This window comes from Hyaena hyaena, unplaced genomic scaffold (assembly GCF_003009895.1).
Source record: "Hyaena hyaena isolate Hyena2069 unplaced genomic scaffold, ASM300989v1 scaffold_213, whole genome shotgun sequence".
Taxonomy (NCBI): Eukaryota; Metazoa; Chordata; class Mammalia; order Carnivora; family Hyaenidae; genus Hyaena; species Hyaena hyaena.
In genome coordinates this window covers 1,855,396-1,879,391 of record NW_024080843.1, presented here as the reverse complement: position 1 = coordinate 1,879,391, position 23,996 = coordinate 1,855,396, and the positions used below count along the sequence as shown (strand labels likewise).

The following is a 23,996-nucleotide window of genomic DNA, read 5'->3' as shown; positions in this document are numbered from 1 at the left end:
CCATGTTGCTACACATGGCCAGATTTCATTGTTTCTCATTGCCATGTATTATTCCTTGGTATAGATAAACCACATCTTCTTGATCCATTCGTCCGTTGATGGACACTTAGGCTCTTTCCATGTTTTAGCTATTGTGGAGAGTGCTGCTATGAACATTGGGGTCCATGTGCTCCTATGCCTCAGCATTTCTGTATCCCTTGGGTAAATTCCTAGCAGTGCTATTGCTGGGTCATAGGGGAGTTCTATTGTTAGTTTCCTGAGGAACCTCCACACTGTTTTCCAGAGGGGCTGCACCAGTTGACATTCCCACCAACAGTGTAGGAGGGTGCCCGTTTCTCCACATCCTCGCCAGCATCTAGAGTCCTCTGATTTGCTCATTTTAGCCACTCTGACTGGCGTGAGGTGGTATCTCAGTGTGGTTTTGATTTGTATTTCCCTGATGAGGAGGGATGCTGAGCATCGCAGAAAACACACTTTTAAAACAGAACAAAACAAAAGGCACTTCAGATACAGACCAACTTCCATCTTCACATAATTTACACTTGGGGCCACCAAGCAAAAAGATCCTAATCCAGCCTAGTACATGTGGAAACAACCTGGAGATCTCTTCCGTTGTGAGCTGCAGAGAGCAACTGGGAGGGTTTAGGCATAAAGTGACCCCATGGGTTAACTTCCAGAAGACAGAGAAGCTTAGTTAGCAGCACAGCACAAGGGTTAAGGGCTCATAGCTCAAACCCAGCTCTATGTCTTTGGATAAATTACTTCACTTCTTTGTGCCCCCAGGTGAAAATGATGTACTTTAGTTCATGTGACAGAGATGGTCCTTAAAAAGTTTTTGCATAATGGTAAGGAATAAGGAAAAATCTAGTTTGAAAGAAAATAAAAATAGTTTGCCCATTTGAAATCAATCGGGGAAGAGCTGCCCCTGAACTAGTGGGATCTATTAGTGGCTCCATTGTGCCATCCAGTGGACAGAAAGGGGAAAGGTAAGGTTTTATCTTCCAAATTTGTAATTTACCAAAAACATGTATATTGATGAGAATAATTTCAACTCACCAATAGGTTCATTTGTTAATAAATTTCATTCCATTTTTAGGGGTGCCTGGGTGGCTCATTTGGTTAAGCGTCTGATTAGATTTCAGTTCAGGTCATTGTCTCACATTGGTGGGTTTGAGCCACGCTGGGCCTGGAGCCTGCTTAGGATTCTCTCTCCTCTCTGCCTCTGCTCCCTCCACCCCCAATAAATAATTAAATTTCATTCCATTTCTAAGCCAAACTAAAAGATCAAAATTCTAAACACTAAATGCTAAAACTAAATTCCCAAGACCAGTCGGGATTTATGTGATGTATGCTACAAATATCCTTCCACTGAAGGAAAAGAGAATACACACCAGTCCTTACTAGCCTGAATGTTAACTGCCCAACTTCCCCATTCTTCTTCTCTTTCTCCCCAACACTCTTTTTTAAAAATTTTTTTTACCTTTTTTAAAAACCTTTATTTATTTTTGAGAGAGAGAGAGAGAGAAATAGAGACATTGTGTGAGTGGCAGAGAGAGTGAGACACAGAATCTGAAGCAGGCTTCAGGGTCTGAGCTGTCAGCACAGAGCCCGACACAGAGCTCAGACTCACAAATCATGATGAGATCATGACCTGAGCCGAAGTCGGACACTTAACCAACTGAGCCACCCAGACACCCCTCCACCAACACTCTTTATGCTTATTCTGGTACCTGGACTGGGAGAAGAGATTCACAGTGTCTTCCCAACACACCACTAGACCTTGAGTGGTACCAGAGCCAGTCTGCTCAGTTTTCAAGAATGCAACTGTCACTTAAAATTTTGCTGATATCAAATTATTCTTCAAGGGCCTGTATGGTTGGTTTGGTTTTTCCTGTGTGTGTGTGTGTGTGTGTGTGCACGTGCATACTCTGTGTTTTCTTTTAAAGCCATTTATCACTTCTATAATTTGTTTCTTCCCCCAGATATTTATGTGGGTGAAGACAACGGCAAACAAATCTCCCCCAAACGTGAGTAATAATAACATACTTGGAGTACTGAGAACTGTTCTGAGACCTTCTCTTTGGTATTACTGTGATCACTATTAACAATAATCATAACTGGTATTATTTATTAAATTCCTAAGATGTACCAGACATTTTATCTTATAAATCTTTTTGCTAATCCTTATAACAAAGCTGTGATAGATATTATTATCCCCATTTTTACAGACAAGAAAAGATGCTCAGAGAAGTTAAGTGGCTTACCCAAGATCACACAGCTAGTGAGTGAGTGGTAAAGTCAGAACTGCGCTCAGGTCTCACTGACTCCAAAGCCCCTCCTCCTACCACTGGGCAGTGGGCCTTTCCTTTATTCACTCATGTGACTGCAGAACTTGAGACCAAGATTCTGGGGTCCCCACAGTGCTGTCACCACTATTGTATCTAAGACTTAGTACCTAACACCCCTAAGAGCCCATGGCCAGTGGATCCAGGAGGAAGAGGTTAAATATGCAAATGACAAAGATACAGTAAAACTTAGCCTGTGAGCCGCACTTTCCTCTCCCACACTTCCATCTTTGACTGAAGGATGTTCTCTAAGGCTTGGTGGTCAGTCCTGAGAATTCTGAGTTTATTCCAGGAGCCGCAGGGGATACTGGGTGAACAGGGTATAGTCATGGCTGCCAGGAGCCCTGGGGCCCATGGGGAGACATGTGAGAGCTCATCCAGAGCAGCTGCGGTCTGTGTCAGGAGAAACTCTCCCTCAAAGGGTCTTGTTGTGAGGTGACTGCAGGTGACCCCACCCCCTCCACAGCCCCTCTCCTCCTCTGTGTCTCAGAATAGAATGGGATAGAATAGAACACAATAAAGTAGAATAGAAGAACAGCTCAGATGTGGATACCATACCTGTAAAGGTACTATTGTTCCATAAACTGCTTTCTTTTTAGAAACGTATCGTATGGACACAATGTTGGATGTAGAACTGGCATCTCTAAGGAGTATGAAAAAGTATGGTCTAGACTAAACTGAGAGTGTCCTCCACCCTCACCTGTGGTACCATGTGTGCTGACAGTCCCCAGTTGGGAGGTGGTATCCGGATATTGTCAATGCTGGGAGGATCAATTCTTTCCAGGCTCAGGTGGATCCTTACTGAAGGCAGGAAATGGCCCAGATGACCCTGATCCTCTGATTTCCCATGAGGAGAGCAGTGATAGAAGCTACCAAGAAAACAGGAATCAAGGGAAAGAAAAAGGGGAAGAGAGGGAAGAAGGGTGGAGGGCAGGAAGGTTGTCAAGCACAAAGAGACAATGACCGTTTTTTGTTTTTGTTTTTAGGACAAGCAGTAGGGTTATGACCACCACTTTAGACAGGTCTTCTCGGGGTCATAGTTACAAATCTGAGCTGGAAAAGGGAACCTGAAATCAAGGACAGGCCTCCACCTCCCACCCAGGTGAAGCCATCCAGGTCCTGGGAGAGCAGGATTTCCAGATGGAGAGAACGGGTTCTTGGGGACAGGCACTGCCTCCTAGGACATCTGGCCAGTGGCAGCAGGGCTAATCCTCCCAGCCCCACTCTTGCACAGCAGGCCAAATGCTTCCCTTTCTTTCCCCAAGGCTGCTCCAGCAGGGAGTTTATCTCCATGGAAACCTTTGACCATCCCGAAGGTGCAGAAGATATGGAAAAGGAGAACAGTGCTCTGAGTGTAATTTATTTCCTTCTTACCTCTTTCATTTTCTCCCCCAATCCTATTCATCAGCTTCTCCTGCCTCCCCTTCCTCTCCCCCTTCCATGTCTCTCCCCTTTTCATGATTCATACCCGTAAGGACCAGGCCTAACCCAGGAAGCTGTCACTGAATCTGCAAAGTGGCTCAGACCCTCCCGGCCTAGCATGTCCCTCATCCCCACCCCCTTCGCATTGCGCTGGTTTCTGATCCTAAATGTGGGGCTCCTGCTGGGATCGTGAGTGACCCGGTGGCAGAGCTAGGGTGGGCCCCAGCCTGCCAGCGGGAATCGCGGCTTGCGCCCGGCTTGGGCTTGAGCACTCCTCGGCACTGCGAACTCAGGGTTCACCACTGTCCCCTCCCTTTCAGCTGTCCGGACTTTTCCAGTTGGACGACAGTTACGAAACGTGTCCCTCCAAAGCTGCACTGGAAACGGGAGAAAACATCCAGGGGAAAAAAGAAAGCGGCGACGAAGACGTTTGAGTGTGGAAGAGGGAAGAACAAAACAGTGAGCGAATTTGCAGCCGCTGCTCCTCTGACTTTCTTGGGATCGCAGGCCAACCAACAGAACTCCGGAGAGCGCTGCGGTGCCTGCGGGCCTGCTCGGCCCTGCGGGGACGCCACTGGTTTTCCGGCAAAAGCAGAGCGGGCCAGGGAAGGACGCCTGGGCACCCTCTGCCCCGAGAACTGACACTGGTTCTGGAACACCGCGGCTCCCGGGCTCCGCCGGGGCGCCCCACGCCGCCTCCCTGCCGGGCACTGCCTGCTGCGGACCCCGAGGGCGCGGCCCGCCCTTAAGCGGGAAAGCAGCCTAGGGGCCGCCTCGGACCCCGCGGATCAGGCGCCCTGGGGGTGGGGGTGGGGGAGAGACAGGGTCGCCTTCTAGAAGCCCAAAGAAGGGTCCACGACCTGCCCGCGGCGCCCACTCTCCCGGTGAGAGCCGCAGAGAACCTAGGGGGTACCACTCCACACGCGCTAGCGCCAGCTCTGGGGACTCCGTGCAGAAGCCCGCGAACCTCGGGGCTGCTTCACACGCGCCTGCGCGAGCCGCGGGACTCCGTGCAGAAGCCCGCGAACCTCCGGACGCCTTCACACGCGCCTGCGCGAGCTGCGGGACTCCGTGCAGACGCCCGCGAACCTCCGGACTCCTTCACACGCGCCTGCGCGAGCGCAGGACCTGCGTGCAGACGCCCACGACCCCCGGCGCTGCTTTACTCGCTTCTGCAGAGGTTAGCGGAGCCTGGTCCTTGGCGGGGGGCGGGCTCTGCCCAAGGTTTCTCAATGTCTCAAGTCTACGCACTTTGGCCTTGGGGCTGGATGATTCTTTTGAGTGGGGAGGGGCGGGGCTGCCTTGTGCAGATGTTTGGCGGCATCCCTGGCCTCTCCCCACAAGATGCCAGTAAAACCCGTCTCCCATCCGCTCACCCAAATTATGACAATCAAAAATGCCTTCAGACACTGTCACATTTTTTATGAGATGGGAGAGGGGAGGTCCGTTGAGAATCTTCCTTTGCGAACCTTGAAGAACCTAAACTCTACAGAGGCAGCCCTGTGCTCTTCTCCCAAAATCCCCACAAGAATGTTTCTGTGGTGTTTGTGTTACTTTGTTCCGGGATTGTATCCTTTTAGAGAGACCTGGTTACAAATTTTAACGCGAGGTAGTTCGTTTTAGATTTATTAGTTTTTAAATTAGTTTCAGTTATTTTTTATTTTATTTTTCGTTTAACTTTTATAGTTTCCTAGTTATTTTTGTAGCTTTAAAGTTATCTTTTTATATTTTTTTTGTTTTCAAGGTTATTTACTTTTTGGGTTATTCATTTTCAGTTGCTTATTTAGTTATTTTAAGAGTTATACGTTTCCAAATTAGCTCTAGAATTATTTTTAATTACCTTTACAATTATCATTATCTGAGTTATTTACTTTTATAGTTCTATTTTTTGGTTATTGGAGTTTTCAAGTTATTTTTAGTTCCTTGACTACTGAAAGTTTTCAAATTGTTTTAGAATTATTTATTTTCAGAAAAAGTGTTTTTAGTTATTTTAGAGTTACTTATAGTCAGAGTTATTTATTTTCCATTTACATTTGGGATTGTTTATTTTTACATCCATTTATTTATTTTAGTTATGTGGTTTTAAATTATTTTCAGTTGCTGCATTTTTGAGCATTATATTTCCTGAATTTTTTTATTTTCAGAGATTTGGACATTTAATTTTGACTTATTTTCAGTAACTTAGTCTCTATTTCTTTTCAGTTACATCTTTGCCATTTAAAATGTTTTCTATTCTGTATTTTTACTAATTGTATTTTCAAAATTATTTAGTATTAGAATTACTTAGTCTAGGGGATCCAAACAAGAGAGAGACACAACAGCATTTATTTTAACAGAGAGAATTTAGTATAAAGAATTGTTATCCAGCTGCTGGAGATTTTAACAGGAAAAAAAAAGTGATAATGTGAGATTATGGAGATGTTCACCAGGAGGACTAGCTACCAGTCCACTGGCTAAGGGAGCAAAGGGAAGAGATTGGAGGTGGTCCACAGTCTAGGGGGAGGTGCTGCCCCATGGGACAGGTGTCCCAGGAGGTGGAAGTTGGTCAGAGAGCTGGATGCAGAACTCTCCATAAAGGGTGCTGCCAGCTGGTGCTGGAGTCTCTCAAGAAGGGTGGGGGGTAGGGGGAGGAGGCTGGTTGTGAGCATGCTGGGAAAATGGCAAATGGAGGCTACTGGAATCAGCTGTTGCTCTCAGGTGAATAGCAGGTGCCTGGGGAGGCTGGCAGGAAGTCAGCCCATGGGGTGCCTCTCTTCCTGGGTCCTCCCATCAGTCTGCCCTATTGGCCAACAGGGAGCAGCTGGCAAAGGAGATGAGTGGCTCCAGACCACAGAACAGAGATTAGAAGGGTGGGCCAGAAGCTGAGAAATCATGCCTAATAACCAGCACCCTGAGCTCCGGAGTTGTTTACTTTTAGAGTATTAGTTTTGAATTTAGTTAGTTTGGGAATTGTTGTGGTGATTTGATTTTAACTTGTCACTGGATGTGGGATCTAGCTGAGTTTTGGGTCCCCTGATTTGTTTCTGAAAAGGAGTGGGAACTTCTTTCTTAAACACCTGAGGATTGTCTCTCATATGACTCAAGAAAATCACTCTAGAATTCAAGAAAACAAAAAGAAGCATCTCACTTTGTTCATAAAGAAGCCTTTGGACTTTATGGCTAAAAAATGGCAGAGACTAAAGGACAGACTATCAGGGAAAGGCTCTTCACAACTGTCCAGCAGAGTGTTGTTTGAAAATTTTCAGAAAGTTATGTTGTGGAGATACTCTCTTTTGCCCTTTTCCTAATGACAAAATATCTTTCTTGATGGAATGTGTTTCAGAGTTGTAGACTACAGTATTTACTATTTGCAAGCTAAAATAAAGTTCTACCCAAACCTATAGAAGATCTTATTTCCTTCTACTTGCATTATTTTCCAACCTATTTTCCATTTTGATCATAAGAACATTTATTTGTTTGTGTGTTCATTCTGCTCAACACCTATCTCCTGAGCAGCCCTGTCCTGAAGAAGGCATTGCATCAGGAGAGACCAGGGAGGTATGAAGGTGAGTGTGAAGCTCTCAGTGCGATAGGGGGAGACAGATGTGGAAACAGATCATCACAGCACAGTGTGACAAATACTCTGGGGCACGGAACCCTGCCCCTGACTTCCTGATGTAGTCGGGGGTGGGCTGACATCTGAGCTGGGTCTCCTGGGACAAGCGTGTTCTCCAGGGGGAGAAGGAGAAGGGCATCCTGGTCGTGCACAGGCACGGAGGCACGAAGGAGTGATGCAGGCAGGGAAATGCATTGACAGAGGCCACTGGGCCACAGGGTCCAGAAAGTCCCTGGTGCTTGGCAGATAGGACCTCATTTGGTCCTCACAGCCATCTGCAAGAGGGTAGGAAGTGACATCAGGAGCCAATGCTCTTCCTGACCTTAGGGTTCCAGCCACAGCTTGTAAGGTCCTCTGACTTGTCATTCCTGGAATCCTTCAGCTCATTCCTGGCTTTATCCTTGGTCCATTCACTCCTTCCCACTTACTCTTGGAGGTGAGTCTCTCCCTCCTCTGTGTTTTGATTCCTGCTTCTTAAACATCCGTGGGGGGGGAGGAGGGTTGAGACCAGCCAGCTGTGAAGTGCAGGTAACGCCAGCTGCAGAGGAGGCAGAGAGGAGCAGAGCAGAGCCCCTGGGTCTCTTAGGGGAGTTCTGCAGACCAGCACGGCGGGAGCTGAGCTCTTGTCGGACCAACCATAGCCTGCGACGGCATTCAGCACCCCTTGAAAGTCTATGGGGATGCCTCCCCAAAGTGGGGAGCTTGCTACAGATCCAGCCCAAGCTTGTGAATCAATAGAGAGATTTTAAAGCACACAGAGCCCTTTGCTACATTAACAGCACTGGACACGTCTACCAAGTCAAAAGAAAGTACAATCCTTCCTGATCTATGATGGCATATCTCCACACTTTTTTATAGAACACTATCATACAGTCTTGAATATGTTTCTCAGCATACTTCTCTGCTTCAGTCTCTCTGGTGGTTTTACCAATCACCATATGCATTTCTCAGTGAGACCATGTAAGTACTGGAGCTGGACAGAAGAATCTTCTGTATTCTGACTACTAGAATAGTCAGAAGATTCTCTTAGACACTTTGACCATTGACTAGCCCACTACAGAGACAGCCAACAGCTCTCCCAGTCCTTTGGGCCCCAATCATTTTCTGTATCCACAAAAACAGCCACACTCAGTGGTGCTGGCAGAGCTCAAAATGCCCAGACCTCTCAGGCTTCACATGAGGAGCCTCTCCACAAATCTTGCATCACAGGTGGGCGACCAGAGGAGCCATTTCAGTACCAGACATCATTGCTGATGCTGCCCCCAGGTGCTCCATGGTAGCCCGCTGTGGCTTTCCACCCTGACTTCTTTGCCTAAGCCCCACACAGCTGCTCTGGTTATCCATGTCCTCTGAGAGAAACAAGAAAAAAAGTGGCTCTTATGTGAGTGAAACTTATGTCATCTTTCTATCTGAGTCAATGGAGAAGAATTCAGAACCATCAGATAAAATCTTACAGCCACCTTCCACTAGTGATTCAAGTCATTTGTAGCTTTATAGTGTTACCTGTTGCCCACTAGAGGGATGCATTTCAACATGTTGCTGAGGGGTGGGAATGCTGTAGCCCTGGAGGAAAGTGCCCTCTGGCTGAAGCAGTTCACTAAAAGCAGCCCTGAGTCCGTGAAATCTGGCTGGAGACTGAGTCTGAACTAAACACCAGTTGTGCCTTATCAAATAATTAGACAAGTTAGAGATCCTTTAAACCAGCATTTCCCAGAGCATATTTTGCAAAGTAGGCAGAAGAGTGTAAGAGTTCAATGAATTAATCCCACAATGAAAAAAAAATTTTTTTAAGTAGGCACCCAGCACAGAGCCTAATGCGGAGCCTGAACTCATGATCCTGAGATCAAGACCTGAGCTGAGATCCAGAGTCGGCCACTCAACTAGCCAAGCCACTCAGGTGCCCTGAAATGACATACAATTATACTCCGTGCAGTTTTTAAAAATAATGTTTTATGTTTGAGGTGTAGGAAACTAGAAAGAGCACCATCCACGTACTTACAAGATCAAAAAATCTGGAACATACGCAAATTCACTTTTCTTGGATCCATGAAAGAGCTCAGTTCATAGGGCAACCATGTAACCTGAAATCTAAGAAAAGGCACCCACAAAGACAGATGGGACTCCAGCACTTGCTTACCTGAGGCAGGCACTGCTATACACTAGCAGGGAGAATTTAGTTAATGGCCTGGTATGGGCTTGCAAAAGAAAATGGAAACTCTGGGGGCCACAGACATCGTGTAAATTTGCATCTACTTGCAGACTTTTTCCAGTAACCCCACTGGGTACTCACAAAAATGATTAGCAAAAGAAATGAGATCCTAAGAAAGCAACCCTCCTGTCACAGACCAGGAGAGAGGAATATCAGTTGCTATAGAAAAGGCATGAAACTATGCTCAGATCCTATTTCCTTATCTTTCCTACAGAACAAAAACAGAACCAAGTGCTGAAGGAAGGGCAATAAACACAGCCTTAGAAGGCTGGTAAATCCAACTGGAACTGAGGAAAGACAACAGAATAAACAAATCTCTGATCCTGGGGGAGAAGCAGGAATATGTACCAGGTCCAAAACTGCTGGTGGGGGGAGGAGAGAAACTTTGAAGATCACACACAGCCTCCCACCCCAAGACCTGGGGGCATAGTGCCTGTATGACTGAGAATCAGAACAGAGCACTCACCCTCCAGCCCTCACCACCAGGCGGACTGACCAGCATTGGCTAACAAGCAACAGTGGGATACTGCCGGAAATGCCCCAGGTGCATGCTGACAGAGGCTCTCTGACACATACCAGGGAAGACCTAACCTGAGGGTGGAGAGGACACATCCATAGCCTAAACACAGGTAGTGCTTGAGAAACTGCAGACCAAGGATCTACACAGAGGAATGAACACTGCAAGAAATCATAATCACGTGAGTAAGTACAAAAGCTTGTTCCCATTATTTATATCTCTTTAAATGATGATTGATGATTTAAATAAAAAGAAACTATATGTGGTGAAGTTTATAATAAATGCAAAATTAAAATGTGTGACAACAATAGAACCGAGGCCAAGAGGTAAGAAATTGAAGTACACTGTTGTAAGTTTCCTATATTATAGGTGAAGTGTTATAGAATTGAAGATACTTTGTGATACCTTAAAGATACATATTATAAACTCTAAAGCAAACACTAAAATACCAGAGTTATAACAATCTAACAAATGAGAGAAAATGGAATTTAAAATATGCAACTAATGAAAGAGTTGGTAGAGAAACAAGAGAAATGAAACCAAGAACAGATAGGAAAAATAGAAAACAATGCCCAAGATGGTAGATATAAACATGACCATATCAATAATCATATGGTATTAATACCTCAATTAAAAAGGGTGATTGCCAGGCATTTGGGTTGCTCAGTGGGCTGAGTGTCTAACTCTTGATTTCAGTTCAGGTTATGACCCCAGGGTCTTGGGATCATGCCCCACAACAGGCTCCATGCTGAGATTCTCTCAGGAACCTGCTTGAGATTCTCTCTCTCTCTCTCTCTCTCTCTCTCTCTTTCTCAAATAAATAAATAAATAAATAAATTGCTTTTTTTTTTTAAAAAAATGAGTGATTGTCAAATGGACATTAAAAAAAAAATCACCCTTGTGGCCTGCTTAAAGAAACTCACTTTAAGTATTGTTAGATTAATTAAACAAGGAGGCTATTAGACTGAGGTGGCTTTAATGCCTTAGTAACATAAGCAAACAAACCAAAACCTATGCCTATAATGCCTCGAGGTTAGGAAATTGAAACCTAAGCACAACCAATCACAAACAGTCAACTAGATTTTCTCAAACAATGCATCCAATTAGGCTGTAGCCAATCAAATAATTTCCTTGCTTTGCTTCTACCTCTTCTCTACAAACATTTTCCACTAGTTCCTGAGAGTAAGCACTCCTAATCACTTCTGCTTTTTCACTGCCCTATTTGCATTTATTTTTGCTAAAATAAACAAAAATTTTAATATGCCTCAGTTTATCTGTTAGCAGTCTAAAGACACAAATAGATTAAAAGTAAAAGAATGGAAAAAGGTATATTATGTTAGCACTAATCAAAAAAAAACCAAAACCTAGAATGACCATGTTAATATAAAACAAAGTGGGTCTCAGAATAAAGAATATGACCAAAATAGAGGTGCCTCGGTGACTCAGTCGGTTAAGTGTCCGACTTCAGCTCAGGTCATGATCTCATGGTTCATGGGTTCGAGCCCCGCATCAGGCTCTGTGCTGACAGCTAGCTAAGGGCCTGCAGCCTGCTTCGGATTCTGTGTCTCCCCCCTCTCTCTGATCCTCCCCTGCTCATGTGGTCTCTATCTCTCTCGCAATAAATAAATAAAACATTAAAAAAAAAGAATATGACCAAAATAAAGATCATTAAAAAATGATAAGGTGGTTAATCCATCAAGAGGCTATAGCAATCCTAAATGTTTACACATCAGTGACAGAGCTTCAGAATACACAAAGCAAACTGCAAAGAGAAATAAACAAATCCATAATTTCAGATATTTCAACTCTTCTCTTGCAAGAATTGACAAAACAATAGAAAATCAGGAAGAATATAGAATATTTGAATTACACTATCAACCAACTTAATCTAATTAACATTTATAGAACTTTGAATACAACAACAGAAGAATACACACATTGCTCTTAAATTTACACAGAACATTTAACAAGACAGACCATTGTTATGGGCTGAATTGTATGTTCCCTCCCCCCACACGTGTTGTGTTGGCCGCAGCCTAGAAATGCCTGAGGCACTCACCTGGGCTGCATTACTCATAGAGAGCCCCACAGACATTTCTTCCTACAGGGGCTAATATTGTGGCTGGACAGCCTTTGTGGTTCTTACTGTGACTCCAGTATGGACTTCAGCAAGAAACCATCAGGAACTTTGAGGATTAATTACTCACAAGTTCTGGAAGGTACATGAGATACCTGAGAACTACAAAGTAAGATCATGGGTAGAGAGAGACAGAGAGCACAAACCTGGGGCTCTGCTTCAATTAGGGTCCAAGGCTGGAATGTCTAGATTCACTCTTTATTAGCTAATTTTAAGCATGAGAAAGAATTAGGGAATGGGAAGGGAGAAGCCAAAACAATGTTGAAGAAGAACAAAGTGGGAGGGTTAACAATACCTGATTTCAAGGTTTATCATAAAGCTACAGTAATCAAGACAATTTGATCTTGACATGAAATCACAACAGTGGAACAGATACATATGGACAACTGACATTAAACAAAAGTATGAAAGCAATGGTGTGAAGAAAGGATAATCATTTCAATAATTGGACTTGGAATAACCAGTTTTGTATATGCAAAGCAATGAACTTGCATCCACATCTCAAACCATATACAGCCCTCAATAAGATTAATAGATTTCTCATCAGAAATCACTGAGGCCAGAAATGAGTGAAATGATATATTTAAAAAGCTAAAAGAAAAAGATGATGAACTAAAAATTCTACATCCACAAAACTATTTTCCAAACACTGAAGGAGAAATTAAAACATTCTAGATAAGAAAAAATTGAGCGAATTTATCACTAAGAAACCTATCCTACAAGAAATAGAAAAGGAGTCCTTCAGGCAGAAATTCAAGGTTACTGGACAGTAACTATGATCCACATGAAGGAATAAAGAGCACCAGTAAATGTAACTACATAGGTAAATATAAAAGATATTATATATATATATATATAGTTGTTGTTTGTGTGTTTATCTTAGCTCTGGCTGCTCTAACAAATTACCATAGACTGGATGCTTAAACAACAGATTTATTTCTCAGTTTTGGAGGCTAATGAATCTGAGATCAGGGAAGCAGCATGGTTGGGTTCTGGTGAGGGCCTGCTTCCTGACCTGTAGAGAGCTAGCTGCCTTCTTGCTGTATCCTCCCTTGGTGAAGAGTAGAGTGAAGGCTAGCTCTCTTCCTCTTTCTGCAAGAACTCTAATCCAGTCAATGGCTCGCTCCACCATTGTGACCTAATTACCCCTTAAAAGCCCCACCTCCAAATACCACCACATTAGGCCTTCAATATATGAATTTGGGGGAAACACAAACAATATAGCATTGTTTGCAACTCATATCTGGTGTAAAGGACAACTGCATAAAGCAGTCATTATAAACCATGATGATGGATACACAATGTATAAAGAAGTAGTTTGTACGTCAATAGCAAAAAGTTGGGGGGAAGGCAGTGGAGCTATATACAAGCAGTTTTTATATGCTATTGAAATTCAGGTGGTATTAGTACTGGGAGCTGAGATGTTCATTATAATATTTAGAGCAGCTACTAAGAAAAAAACTTTTAATATATGGCAGATAGGACAAGAAAATTAAAACCGTATACCAGAAAAATCTTTTTAATCCATAAGAAGACAGTAATGAAGGAGTAAGGAACAAAAAAGACATAGAAAACAATGAGCAAAATGACAGGTGTAAATGTAAGATAATGTAGTCACATTAAATGTAAATGGGCTAAACACACCAATTAAAGTGCAGGTACTGGCAGAATGAATAACAAAACATGATCTCATGATATGCTGTCTACAAAGACACCCTTTGGACTCAAGGACACAAATAGATTGAAAATAAAAAGGTGGAAAAAAGATATACCTTGTACAGAGTAACCAAATGAGAGCTGGAGTACCGGTAGTAATATTAGACAAAATAGATTTTAAAACAAAAATTGTTAATAGAGACAAAGAAGGACATTTTCTTTTTTCTTTTTTTTTAAAATATTTTTATTTATTTCTAGGAGAGAGAGAGAGACACAGCGTGAGCAAGGGAGGGTCAGAGAGAGAGGGAGACACAGACTCTGAAATAGGCTCCAGGCTCTGAGCTGGCAGTCAGCACAGAGCCCGACGCGTGGCCCAAACCCATGAACCGCGAGATCACGACCTAAGCGAAAGTCGGACGCTTAACCGACTAAGCCACCCAGGCGCCCCAAGAAGGACATTTTCTAATTATGAAAGGGTCATTCTACAAAGAATATATAAAAATCATTAACACAGAGAAGCCTAACAATGGAGCCCCAAAATACATTAAGAAAACACTGACAAAATTGAAGGGAGAAATAGGCAATACAACAACAGTAATTGGAGTCTTCAATACCATACTTTCCGTAATGGGTAAAAGAATTAGACAAAAGACCAAGTAGGAAATAGTTCTGAAGACTACAGACAACTATAGAATGCTCCATCCCCAACAAAAGCAGAATACACATTTGTCTCAAACAATGTCTACAACATTCCTCAGGATTGATTATGTTAGGCCATAACATATTGACTTGTTGTCTCAATAAATCTGAAGGTATTGAAGTCGTAAGTATGTTTTCTAATCCTACTGGAATTAAACTAGAAACCTGTAACAGAAGGAAATTCGGGGAATTTACAAATCTGTGTAAATTAAACAACAAAGTCCTAAATAACCCTAATAATGAGTCAAAGAAGAAATCACAGTAGATGGGGCGCCTGGGTGGCTTAGTCGGTTAAGCGTCCGACTTTCTCTTTGGTCATGATCTCTCGGTTCGTGGGTTTTAGCCCTGCTTTGGGCTCTGTGCTGACTGCCATCTCAGAGCCTGGAGCCTTTTTCAGAGTCTGTGTTTCCCTCTCTCTCTGACCCTCCCCTGCTCACGCTGTCTCTCTCTCTCTCTCCTAGAAATAAATAAAAATATATATATATAAAAAAGAAATTACAGTAGAAATTAGGAAATAATTTGGGATGAATGAAAATAAAATCTCAACACACCAAAATTTATGGGATGCATCTGACACAGTGCTTAGAGTTTCCTGTGGCTTCTGATACACCCATCTCTTCTCTAGTTCAAGGCAGGAATCCTGAAAAACAATTCCAAGACTCTGATCCTCCGATCTGCTCAGGAGATTCGTTCCAGACATCCTCCAGTAAATGTTGACTGGATTAACAGTTGAGCCTTTCTCCCCAGAAGCCACAGAGCCTTTACCTCATGTCAGGTAACCCCTGTTTCCGTGTACAACTTCTTCCTTCAAAATGTTCAGTGGCCCCCATGACCTCTTGGGTTGAGACTGAACTCCTCAGTCTGGCTTTTTGGTCTCTCCAAAATGACACTAACTTGACCTTTCAACCATATTCCCCACTGTTCCCAGTACCCTCCAGTCAGGTTCATAACCACTCAAGAGATTTTGCTCCTGTTGTGCCAGGAGGAAAGGCACAGACTTCAGGGCTAGGCAGGCCATGATGCAAATCCTAGCCTATTATATGATGCTGGGTGTTTCAGTTTCCACATCAGTAAAACTGAGATTTTAAAAATCTACCTTGAAGAGTGACATATGCATTACACAGTGCCAGGCACATAGTAGAGGGTCCTTATATAGAAATAAATAATAAGAATATAATATGTATTATATAATTTAATAAGTTATATTACTGGTATTCTCCAACTATTCTTTGACCTTTAAGTCTGTCCAAGGTCCAACAATCACCAGGTCATCTCTGACTATTGCTTTCCTCATCTAGTGTAGCTCTAAACAGCCAACAATTAATCAGTCACTCTGGCTATTATCGTATATTAATAAATATTATTTCTCATGTAGGCTATAAACAACTTGAAAGTTTATATTATATTCTAGTCTAGAACACCTCTTCAGCAGTAGTACAACATAATGCTTAAAATCCTAGACTCTCAAGCCAAACTGGATTCACAACTCAACTTGTTCATCTATTACCTAAGTGATTTTGGTTAACCTCTCAGTGCTCAGTTTTCCCATCTGTGAAATGGGACAGCAATGATAATTGTGCCCATATAGGGTAGCTGTAGGGCCTAAATGGAGTAAGAAGAGTGTCTGGCATATAGTATCTGCTTAATTATTGTCTGTTGAATAAATTGACTCAATGTCCAGAATATTAGTCCGAGGTTGCTAAAATTAGATCAACTCATACAAATTGATCTTCACTTTCCACCATAAAAAAAAAAAAAAAAAAAACAATTTGGAAACATACTATTTGCTTTGGTAAATTTGCTTGATTCGAGTGTTTAGAGCATATAGTAAGATCAAATCATTGTAGCCAAAGTTGTTTTTCAGGAAATTATTTGAGACTAAGCTGAAAGTCCTAAGCCTAGTTTTCAGGAGGGTATCCTAATATACTTCCTAAATGTGTATTCCTCACTGGGATTCACAGCCCTAAGAGATAGGCCACCATTGTTTAGTCTAATTAGAAGAGGAAGGAGATAGAGGACGTGGGAAGGTTCCCTTTCCAAGATATTGACTATTTTTTCTGAGGTAAACTACCTGAGAGTAGGCAATACCATGACTATTGTTTAGAGAAGAAACTGAGGCTCAAAGGTATTACCCAAGGTCATACAACTGGTGGCCAGAGTCAAACCCAGCTCTCCCTGACTCCTAAGCTTGTACTCCTCATGGTCCCTACAAGTGAGGTGGTCATAGGCATAGAGCTGAGTTACCTCAGACTTTTCGTGAATACACACAGCGACAGTGCTCTAGCCACCGAGTTTGAAGACTCTTGCTCACCTTCATGACTGAGGGGTTGGCTTTCTCCTGGCTGAGAAGAGTCTTTGGGTTTACAGAAATGTACTTAAGATCTTAGAGAAAAATGGAGACCCAACTTACGAGAAAAGGAAGCTGGCACTGCCACAAGTCTCCACCTCTTGTGGAGAAATGGTCTCAGATGCCCTTCACCCTGGCTGGAGTAGGGGAAGGGCGTGATCTCCACCCCTCACAAACACTACAGGCAGAGATGAAAGTGGCTGCTTTCACACAAGGGCCACTTCTGGTTTCCACCCACTCAGTGTACCACTTGGTAGGGAATTTCAGCTACTTCTCATAATGAAAGTGACGTTGGTTTCTCTGCCACATGTGATGAGGGGCAAAGAGAGGTATCTTTGTTCCTGGAGTCTGCCCTGGAATTAACCTGGTATTATTCAGAAGATCAAGAAGTACTGAGCGTGGTGGCAGCGCAGCAGCAGAGCCAGCCCTCAGTGAGGCAGCAGCTCCTCTCTCTGGCTCCCCAGTCATGCCCTGCCAGCTCTCTGCATCAGTAGTGCTCTTCATGTCCCTGGCTGGTGAGTGACACCCATGGCTTTCCGTGGCGACCCTGCTTTCTGGTCCTATTAAATCCAAATGCATGCTAGTGCTACTGACCAAGGTAAGACAGGATAGACTGGAGATGGCTGAATGGCTTTAGCTACTGTAGGTATTTGGTGTGGAATATCTCCTTCTCAATGCATAGAACATGCTTTCATTGTTTTCCCCAAAGGCTTTCACAGTTTTGGCTTGTTGCCAATGAGTCTGGTAGAGTAAGTATCGACTCCAGAAGGCAGTGACAATATACCTGGTTCCCAAATGGGTTCTGGGCCCTTAGCAAGGGAAAGTTTGTTGAAATCACTTAGCGTTAAGAGATGGAGAATTGAGCAGGGGCTTAGAGATGGGGCTCTTTGCTATACTGTCTGGGAAAAGCACATTATGCTTTGCTTTTCCTGTTTATCTTAAATGGAAGTGCTGTGTTTATATAAACAGTGAAGTGTGAAGGTGAATGAGATGTGGTCTGACAAATTATGCCATTTCAGAGAGGTGTAAGCCAAGGAGTCAAGAATTTTTTTAAAGTAGTATTATAATTCAGGTCAGAGAAACTATCTGGGAAACTGAGCTCTTTTTAAAAATAGTTTATTTATTCTGAGCCAGAGAGAGTGAGAGGGTGGGGGCGGGGCAGAGAGAAGGGAGAGAGAATCCCAAGCAGGCTCAGTGCAGGCTCAGCACTGTCAGCATGGACCCCTACTCTGGGCTCCATCTCACAGAATCATAAGATTGTGTGACCTGAGCGAAAACCAAGAGTTGGATGCTTAACTAATTGAACTACCCAGGCCCCCCTGGGAAACTGAGTTCCTAATGATTATTTTGTGTGCCCACTCTCTGCTTTTATGAAAAGCATTTTCTCCCTTGGACATTGAGTCCTCTTGTGTGCTGTTATCTAGGTAATAGTTAATCCACAACTTCTTCTAGAAGCACTGGGTTGAATACGTGAAGGAACCAACTCTGTCCATATGGTCCTGCTAATGTGCTCACATGGGGGGTGCAGAGGCACTTGACTACAACATGAACTGACAGGAAAGTTGGGTGAAGAGTCCAGTGTCCCAATCCAGGCTGTTTTACTTCTGCCGTGTTTTCAAAAGTACAGTTCCACATTCTTCTGGAGGCAAAAGGCAAAATCTAAGCTAATAAAAAAGCATAAGATCTGTCTAGCAGTAACCCTCTGTAACCTGTGTGTGAGCACCAGTTCAGAGAGTGCTGGAAGGCTCACAGGGTCAAAAATGCAATGAAAGCTCAATAAATTCATGGGCAGGTTGAGAGGAAGTGTCTACACTGCCCTTTCCTCTCTGAGCTGCAAATTCTCTAAGGTGAAATGAGTGAATGAAGTATATGGAGGGGTCCCATTTTCCAGATGAGGGTACTGAGGCAGGTGAGGGAATTGCTCATGGTCACTCAGTTAGCAAGGGGCAGCCTGAGATTTGCATCCAGGAAGCCTGGTGTCAGGGTCCATGTTCTGTACCACTGTACCACGCGGCCCTGGATGCATAGGTTCAACACATACTTGAAGGGGACATGAGCAAAAACCCTTGGACACTGTGGTAGGAGAGACAGCTCCTACATAAAGTAGCTCTGTAATCTTTACCCAGTCACTTTGCTTCCCTGGTGACAAGTTCTTCCCCCATAAAATGAGGGGATTTAAGTTTGTATCAGTTGCATTTAGATTCAGCTGGTCATAGTAGACAAAAAAAAAAAATAGCAAAATAAACAAGATAAATGTTTGTTTCTCCTTCATGTGAAGACAAGTCCAAAAGAATTCACACCAGATCTGGTGAGGGACTCATTACCCTCCTATGTGTGATGTTCACCTGCAAGGTCTTTTCATGGTTCTAAGTGTCTGCTGCAGTTCCAACCATCACATACAGGTTGCAGGCTGGTTTGAAAAGGAAAACAGAAAGGCAATAGAGAGGTCTCGAAGGTGACTGAGGTCCCTTCAAGCAGCCCTCCTGGAAGGCCCACATAACCCTACCACTTCTATTGCTTTGGCTCAAGTGCAGTCACACACTCCCACCCAGCAGGAAAAGAGTCTTGGAGGCAGGGTTCTCTATTCCAGGCATCAAGAACTCAGCTTGAATTTTCAGTTCTGTTACTAAGGAAAAAGGGGAGGCTGGATTTGGGAGTAGTTAGCCAGCAGTCTATGCCACCGGACTGGAGCCCCTTCTTTATGAGGGTTCTTTTTGAATCTCAAGTCCCACAGGAAAGTAACAGAGATAAGGATTTACATCTTTTTGCTAAAAGACCTAAGGTTAAATTGTGCCAGAAACAGTCTTCCTGCTGCACCCAGCTGGGGCTGCTTCTGCTGCCTGGGGAGGTGCCAGAGAAAGTGTCTAGGGGCTAAATTCAGTTCCCTGCCTCTGAATGTGGCCACAGGGTTCCATTTACTTCCCAACTGTTTTCCCAACTGCAGACAAAGTGTAGCCTCCAAGACCTGCCAGGCCTGTTTCCTCATGGCCCCTTACCTCACTCCCCTCCTTCTTATGTTCCCATCATACTTACCCCCTTGCTGTTCTCCAGATATACCAGGCTCTGAAGGCCCCATGCCTTTGCACATACGTCTCATCCTGCCTGGGATACCACTTACTTTCTTGTCTGCCTAAAGAATTTCCCTTGTGTTGGATTCCCCACCACACTCCATAGCACCCAGGGGTGTCTTGTCACATTGAGGACTGTGGTCCATTTATGTGTCTGCCTCACAAGGCTTTGAGCCCTCAAGAACAAAGATTCCGTGCCTGGCTTGGAGCTTGGCTCAGAAGAAGCTCCTCAGATCTGTTGAATTGAGTGTGGCTAGGAAACCAAACAAATGCTATCTGGGAAGGACCAGCCATCTGGAAAGTACCCAGAGAAAAAGTCCTTGAATGGTCACTGACTTTCCCAGGGCTGGGCTGACAGTCATCTCTCAGCTCCTGTGGGTTGTAGGTGATTCCAAACCTCACACCTCTTCCTGCAGCTCATTATCTAGAGGAGTCCAAGTAATGGGTCTTGGTCCCGAGGTGCTTGTTGGCTGAGTCTCCTGAATCCTGGAGAGAAGATGCTGGGAGATTCGGGGTGTGGGCTTGACAAATCTGCATGTGAACTCCAGAGCTGTATTCTTTTGAGTAGAGGAAGAGTTGAGACAGATTCTGAGCTATGCCTTGCCCTCACTTCTGCCCACTGCCCTCTACATGGGTCTCAGACAGACTGATGAAGTAAACTAAACCTTTACAGGGCCAAAGGTCCTGTTTAAGAACTGTGACCCAATTTTGACAAAGATTGGTCATATATGTGTGGTCATATACATAGTTTACAAAACAGTATATTTTCCAGAATATTATTTATATTAAGTACCTAACAAACATGTGAACTTTCTAGAATATTTTATAATGCACAGCATCCTACTCTTGTCAGTTATCCATCTAATTCCTGCCCGTCTTTTATACCCCACAGTTCTACAGGGAGATGGGGAGGGGAGAAGCCACAGAGGGCAGGAGAAGTCTATTAGAACAATATTTCCCAGTTCTATCTGGGAACACGCTCTGGTTCAATCTGTAACACATTCTGACACTTTTGGTCCAGCCACCTGCCAGCCCAGCCTTCTGTGCACTGCAAAGCCATACACCATATCAAGACACCATGGACTGCCATCAACTCCAGCCACCCCACAAATACTTCCTGTACACCAAGCACACCTTGATGGGTACCATGAGTTATCTTGTCCTGTTTGGGATGCTGTGCATTCACGAATGATGTCTGATTTCACTCATCACAACTGAGAGAGGACTTTTAATTACACTATGAGAAAGACTCCTCCTTTTAAAAGGTATGCTACTCAGTTGAGAAGATTTGCTTTAGCTCATAAGCATAAGCTGTGCATAGTGAGATTTTATCAAGGATCTAATGATCTCCCTAAGATAACAAAAGGCAAATGGTTTCCAGTCTCCCAGAATTCTCTGAATTAATCTTTGTTTATCACTACAAGATATTCCTGGAAAGTACATCTGGGAGTGAATTCTTTTTCTCCATAGTAATAGTATAAACTTAATGGGGTTTCTGTTGTGGTCATGACTGAGGAACCAGCAACTCAAGCTTAGCTCAGATGAATTATGAAAGTAAATCTTCCACAACTGTTGACCTTCACAACAACCTTGAAAGGGAAAGTCTTGCTCCAAATTCTACAATGTAGGCATAAAAAAATGAAGGTTTGCAAACTAAAGCTACAGCCCATAAAATCCACAATTCTCATGTATCATTCATTTCAAATTATCTAAATGAACATTTTAGATATAAAAAAATCATTTAATAATAGTTTCACATAACTTAATTTCATTAATGAGCCTTTCTAAAAGGTCGTTCAAGGCAATTTTAACTGCTACTCTTGTCTCTCTCATTTTCTAAGCCCGCAGTGTAGAAATATTTCATAAGTGTTACTAGTGGGCTTGAACTTAGAACTTTTCTTCTGGAAAATTATCACTATTTTAGCATCTGAGCCTTTGAAAGCCTCACCACCTCATGAGGGTTTGGTGAATTGGGATCACTGGGGAAATACCCTGCTCTTCTCTGTTTTTGTCTCTTTGCTCACCGTTCTTCCTGGAGATGCACACCACCTCCACACACCCCAAATCCAAGGGCAGGCTTTGGTTCAGACAGGAGCTCAAGTCTCACTTCCAGAATTTACTAGGTGTCTTACCCCCACAATTTACTAGTTGTAGGATTATGGTCAAGTTGATGGGATTTTTCTAAATCTGAGTTTCTCCTCTGAAAAATGGATAAAGATAGAACCCATCAGAGGGTTTTTTGAGAGGAGTTGGTGAAAGATGACCCTTGATCAAAGGCCTGCCACATAGTTAGTGTCCAGTAACTTGGAAATTTTATTGCTATTATTATAGGAAAAGTACCTGTTTAGAAATGTAGTGAATGAAAGGGGGATAGTAAAGGAGTTTATGGATGATTTTGATTAGATGTGAAACATCGACATAGAGTGAACTCCTTTCCCTTTTCCCTGTGGTTTCCCAAGTCAGTGGCCAGCACTGGCTCCAGCTGTGTAAATACAATGGGCAAATACCATGAAACCACAGCATTGAAGAGACAAAGCCACCTCTCAGTGGGCCTGATCATAAACTCTCAAGGAACATCATCTGCATTTTTTCAGTTTTCTGATTTGCTATGTGTTTGAGAGAAGCCAAGGATAGAACTATTTGGGTTGAAAAGAGCCAGAGGCCTTCTACCCTCAAGAGATGTCCCAGAAGACACTTGTGATAAGGACTGGGTGCTCTATGTAAGGGATGAATCACTGAATTCTCCTCCTGAAACCAATATTCCACTGTACATTAACTAAAATTTAAATTAAGAAAATATACACATATAAAATAAAAAATAAGAAACAAAAGAGAGATGGCCCAGGAGAGAATGTGTGACAGTAACTCACACTACAGGTATGCTTAATGGTCTAGGAAGACTTCACTTAAACCAACTCGTTTGAGCCTTACAATAATCCTAGGTCTACAATGCTATTCAGTATTATTATCCTCATTTACCCATCCAGTCATCTATTCATCCAATTCATGTGAACACTTCCCATGCATAGGCACTGGTGGTGAAAAAAATACACAATTCTCACATTGAAGTTACTTTTAATCCTGTGGGAGAGATGCACAGTTGATAAATAAGCCAATAAATAAACATATAATCAGGGCTATCATTGTGCTGGTACACACTGTCTGGCCAGGCTTACTGTCAAATATATTAGTACCATTCCCTTACATAATTACAAGTTGTGATTAGTGCAGTGCAGGCAACTGTGATGTGGAATTGCATGGTGGAGATTTTATGTAAAGATGACAGGGAAGACTTTCTGAAGAGCTGGCATTTAAGCCAAACTATGAAGGATAGCCCACCAAATGCATCAGAGCACTTAGGGCTTAATTTTCTTTCCTAGTTGAAAAAGGCTGGGCCATTCAAAAGGATAAGCAAACAATAGGAACCAGACCGGAACTGATCTGTATTTACAAAAACTGGCAGCAAGGGGTGCCACAGCTAAGTGCCCAACACTTGATTTCAGCCCAGGTCATAATCTTACAGTTTTGTGAGTTCGAGCCTTGCAGTGTGCCCCCCACTCACAGTATGGAGCCTGATGAACCTGCTTGGGATTCTTCCCCTCCCATCCCCTTTCTCTGTTCTTCCACCACCCCTCCAAAATATATATACTTAAAAACTGGCAGCAAAATAAAAAATGGAAGGGAAATGAATCTCCTATCATTGGAGATAATCATGCATACATTGAATGAACACATGACAAATATTCATAGGTACAATTCACACATCAGATTAGGATTTGAACTTTCAAACCTGGGATTGTATGATTGTATGCAAAGCATACAACCCTGTATAAGTCTTTATTACCAGTATTCATGCTGTCCAGCTCTAGCAGGGTATCACAGCAACAGCCTGTACCCAGGAACACTTTCTGCCCCAAAACTGTCTGGATTCACACTGAAAGATGTGGAATGAAGGAGCATCAGTACTTAGATATCTAGCTAAGCACGATCACTTTGCGGTG

General features: G+C 43.2%; 2 protein-coding genes across 4 annotated transcripts in view; both read left to right on the top strand.

Annotated features, from left to right (window-relative positions):
- The window catches only part of MCF2L2 (MCF.2 cell line derived transforming sequence-like 2), a gene marked incomplete at its 5' end in the record, with an annotated part of 252,251 nt that extends 247,961 nt beyond the window's left edge, over positions 1 to 4,290 (top strand). Inside the window, 3 exons of the mRNA XM_039242331.1 lie at positions 1,983 to 2,027; positions 3,611 to 3,699; positions 4,088 to 4,290. Coding sequence (XP_039098262.1) covers positions 1,983 to 2,027; positions 3,611 to 3,699; positions 4,088 to 4,201 — 248 coding nt within the window. The remainder of the gene's footprint in view (positions 1 to 1,982; positions 2,028 to 3,610; positions 3,700 to 4,087) is intronic.
- A 5,765-nt stretch (positions 4,291 to 10,055) lies between these two features.
- Positions 10,056 to 23,996, top strand: part of LAMP3 (lysosomal associated membrane protein 3) — a 44,128-nt gene continuing 30,187 nt past the window's right edge. The window contains exon 1 of one of the 3 annotated variants that reach the window (XM_039242318.1): positions 10,056 to 10,273. In XM_039242318.1, coding sequence (XP_039098249.1) covers positions 10,243 to 10,273 — 31 coding nt within the window. In that variant the 5' untranslated portion in view covers positions 10,056 to 10,242. Of the gene's footprint in view, positions 10,274 to 15,269; positions 15,356 to 17,375; positions 17,443 to 23,996 lie in introns of those variants that run through there. The other 2 variants (XM_039242319.1, XM_039242317.1) reach the window with 2 other exon arrangements.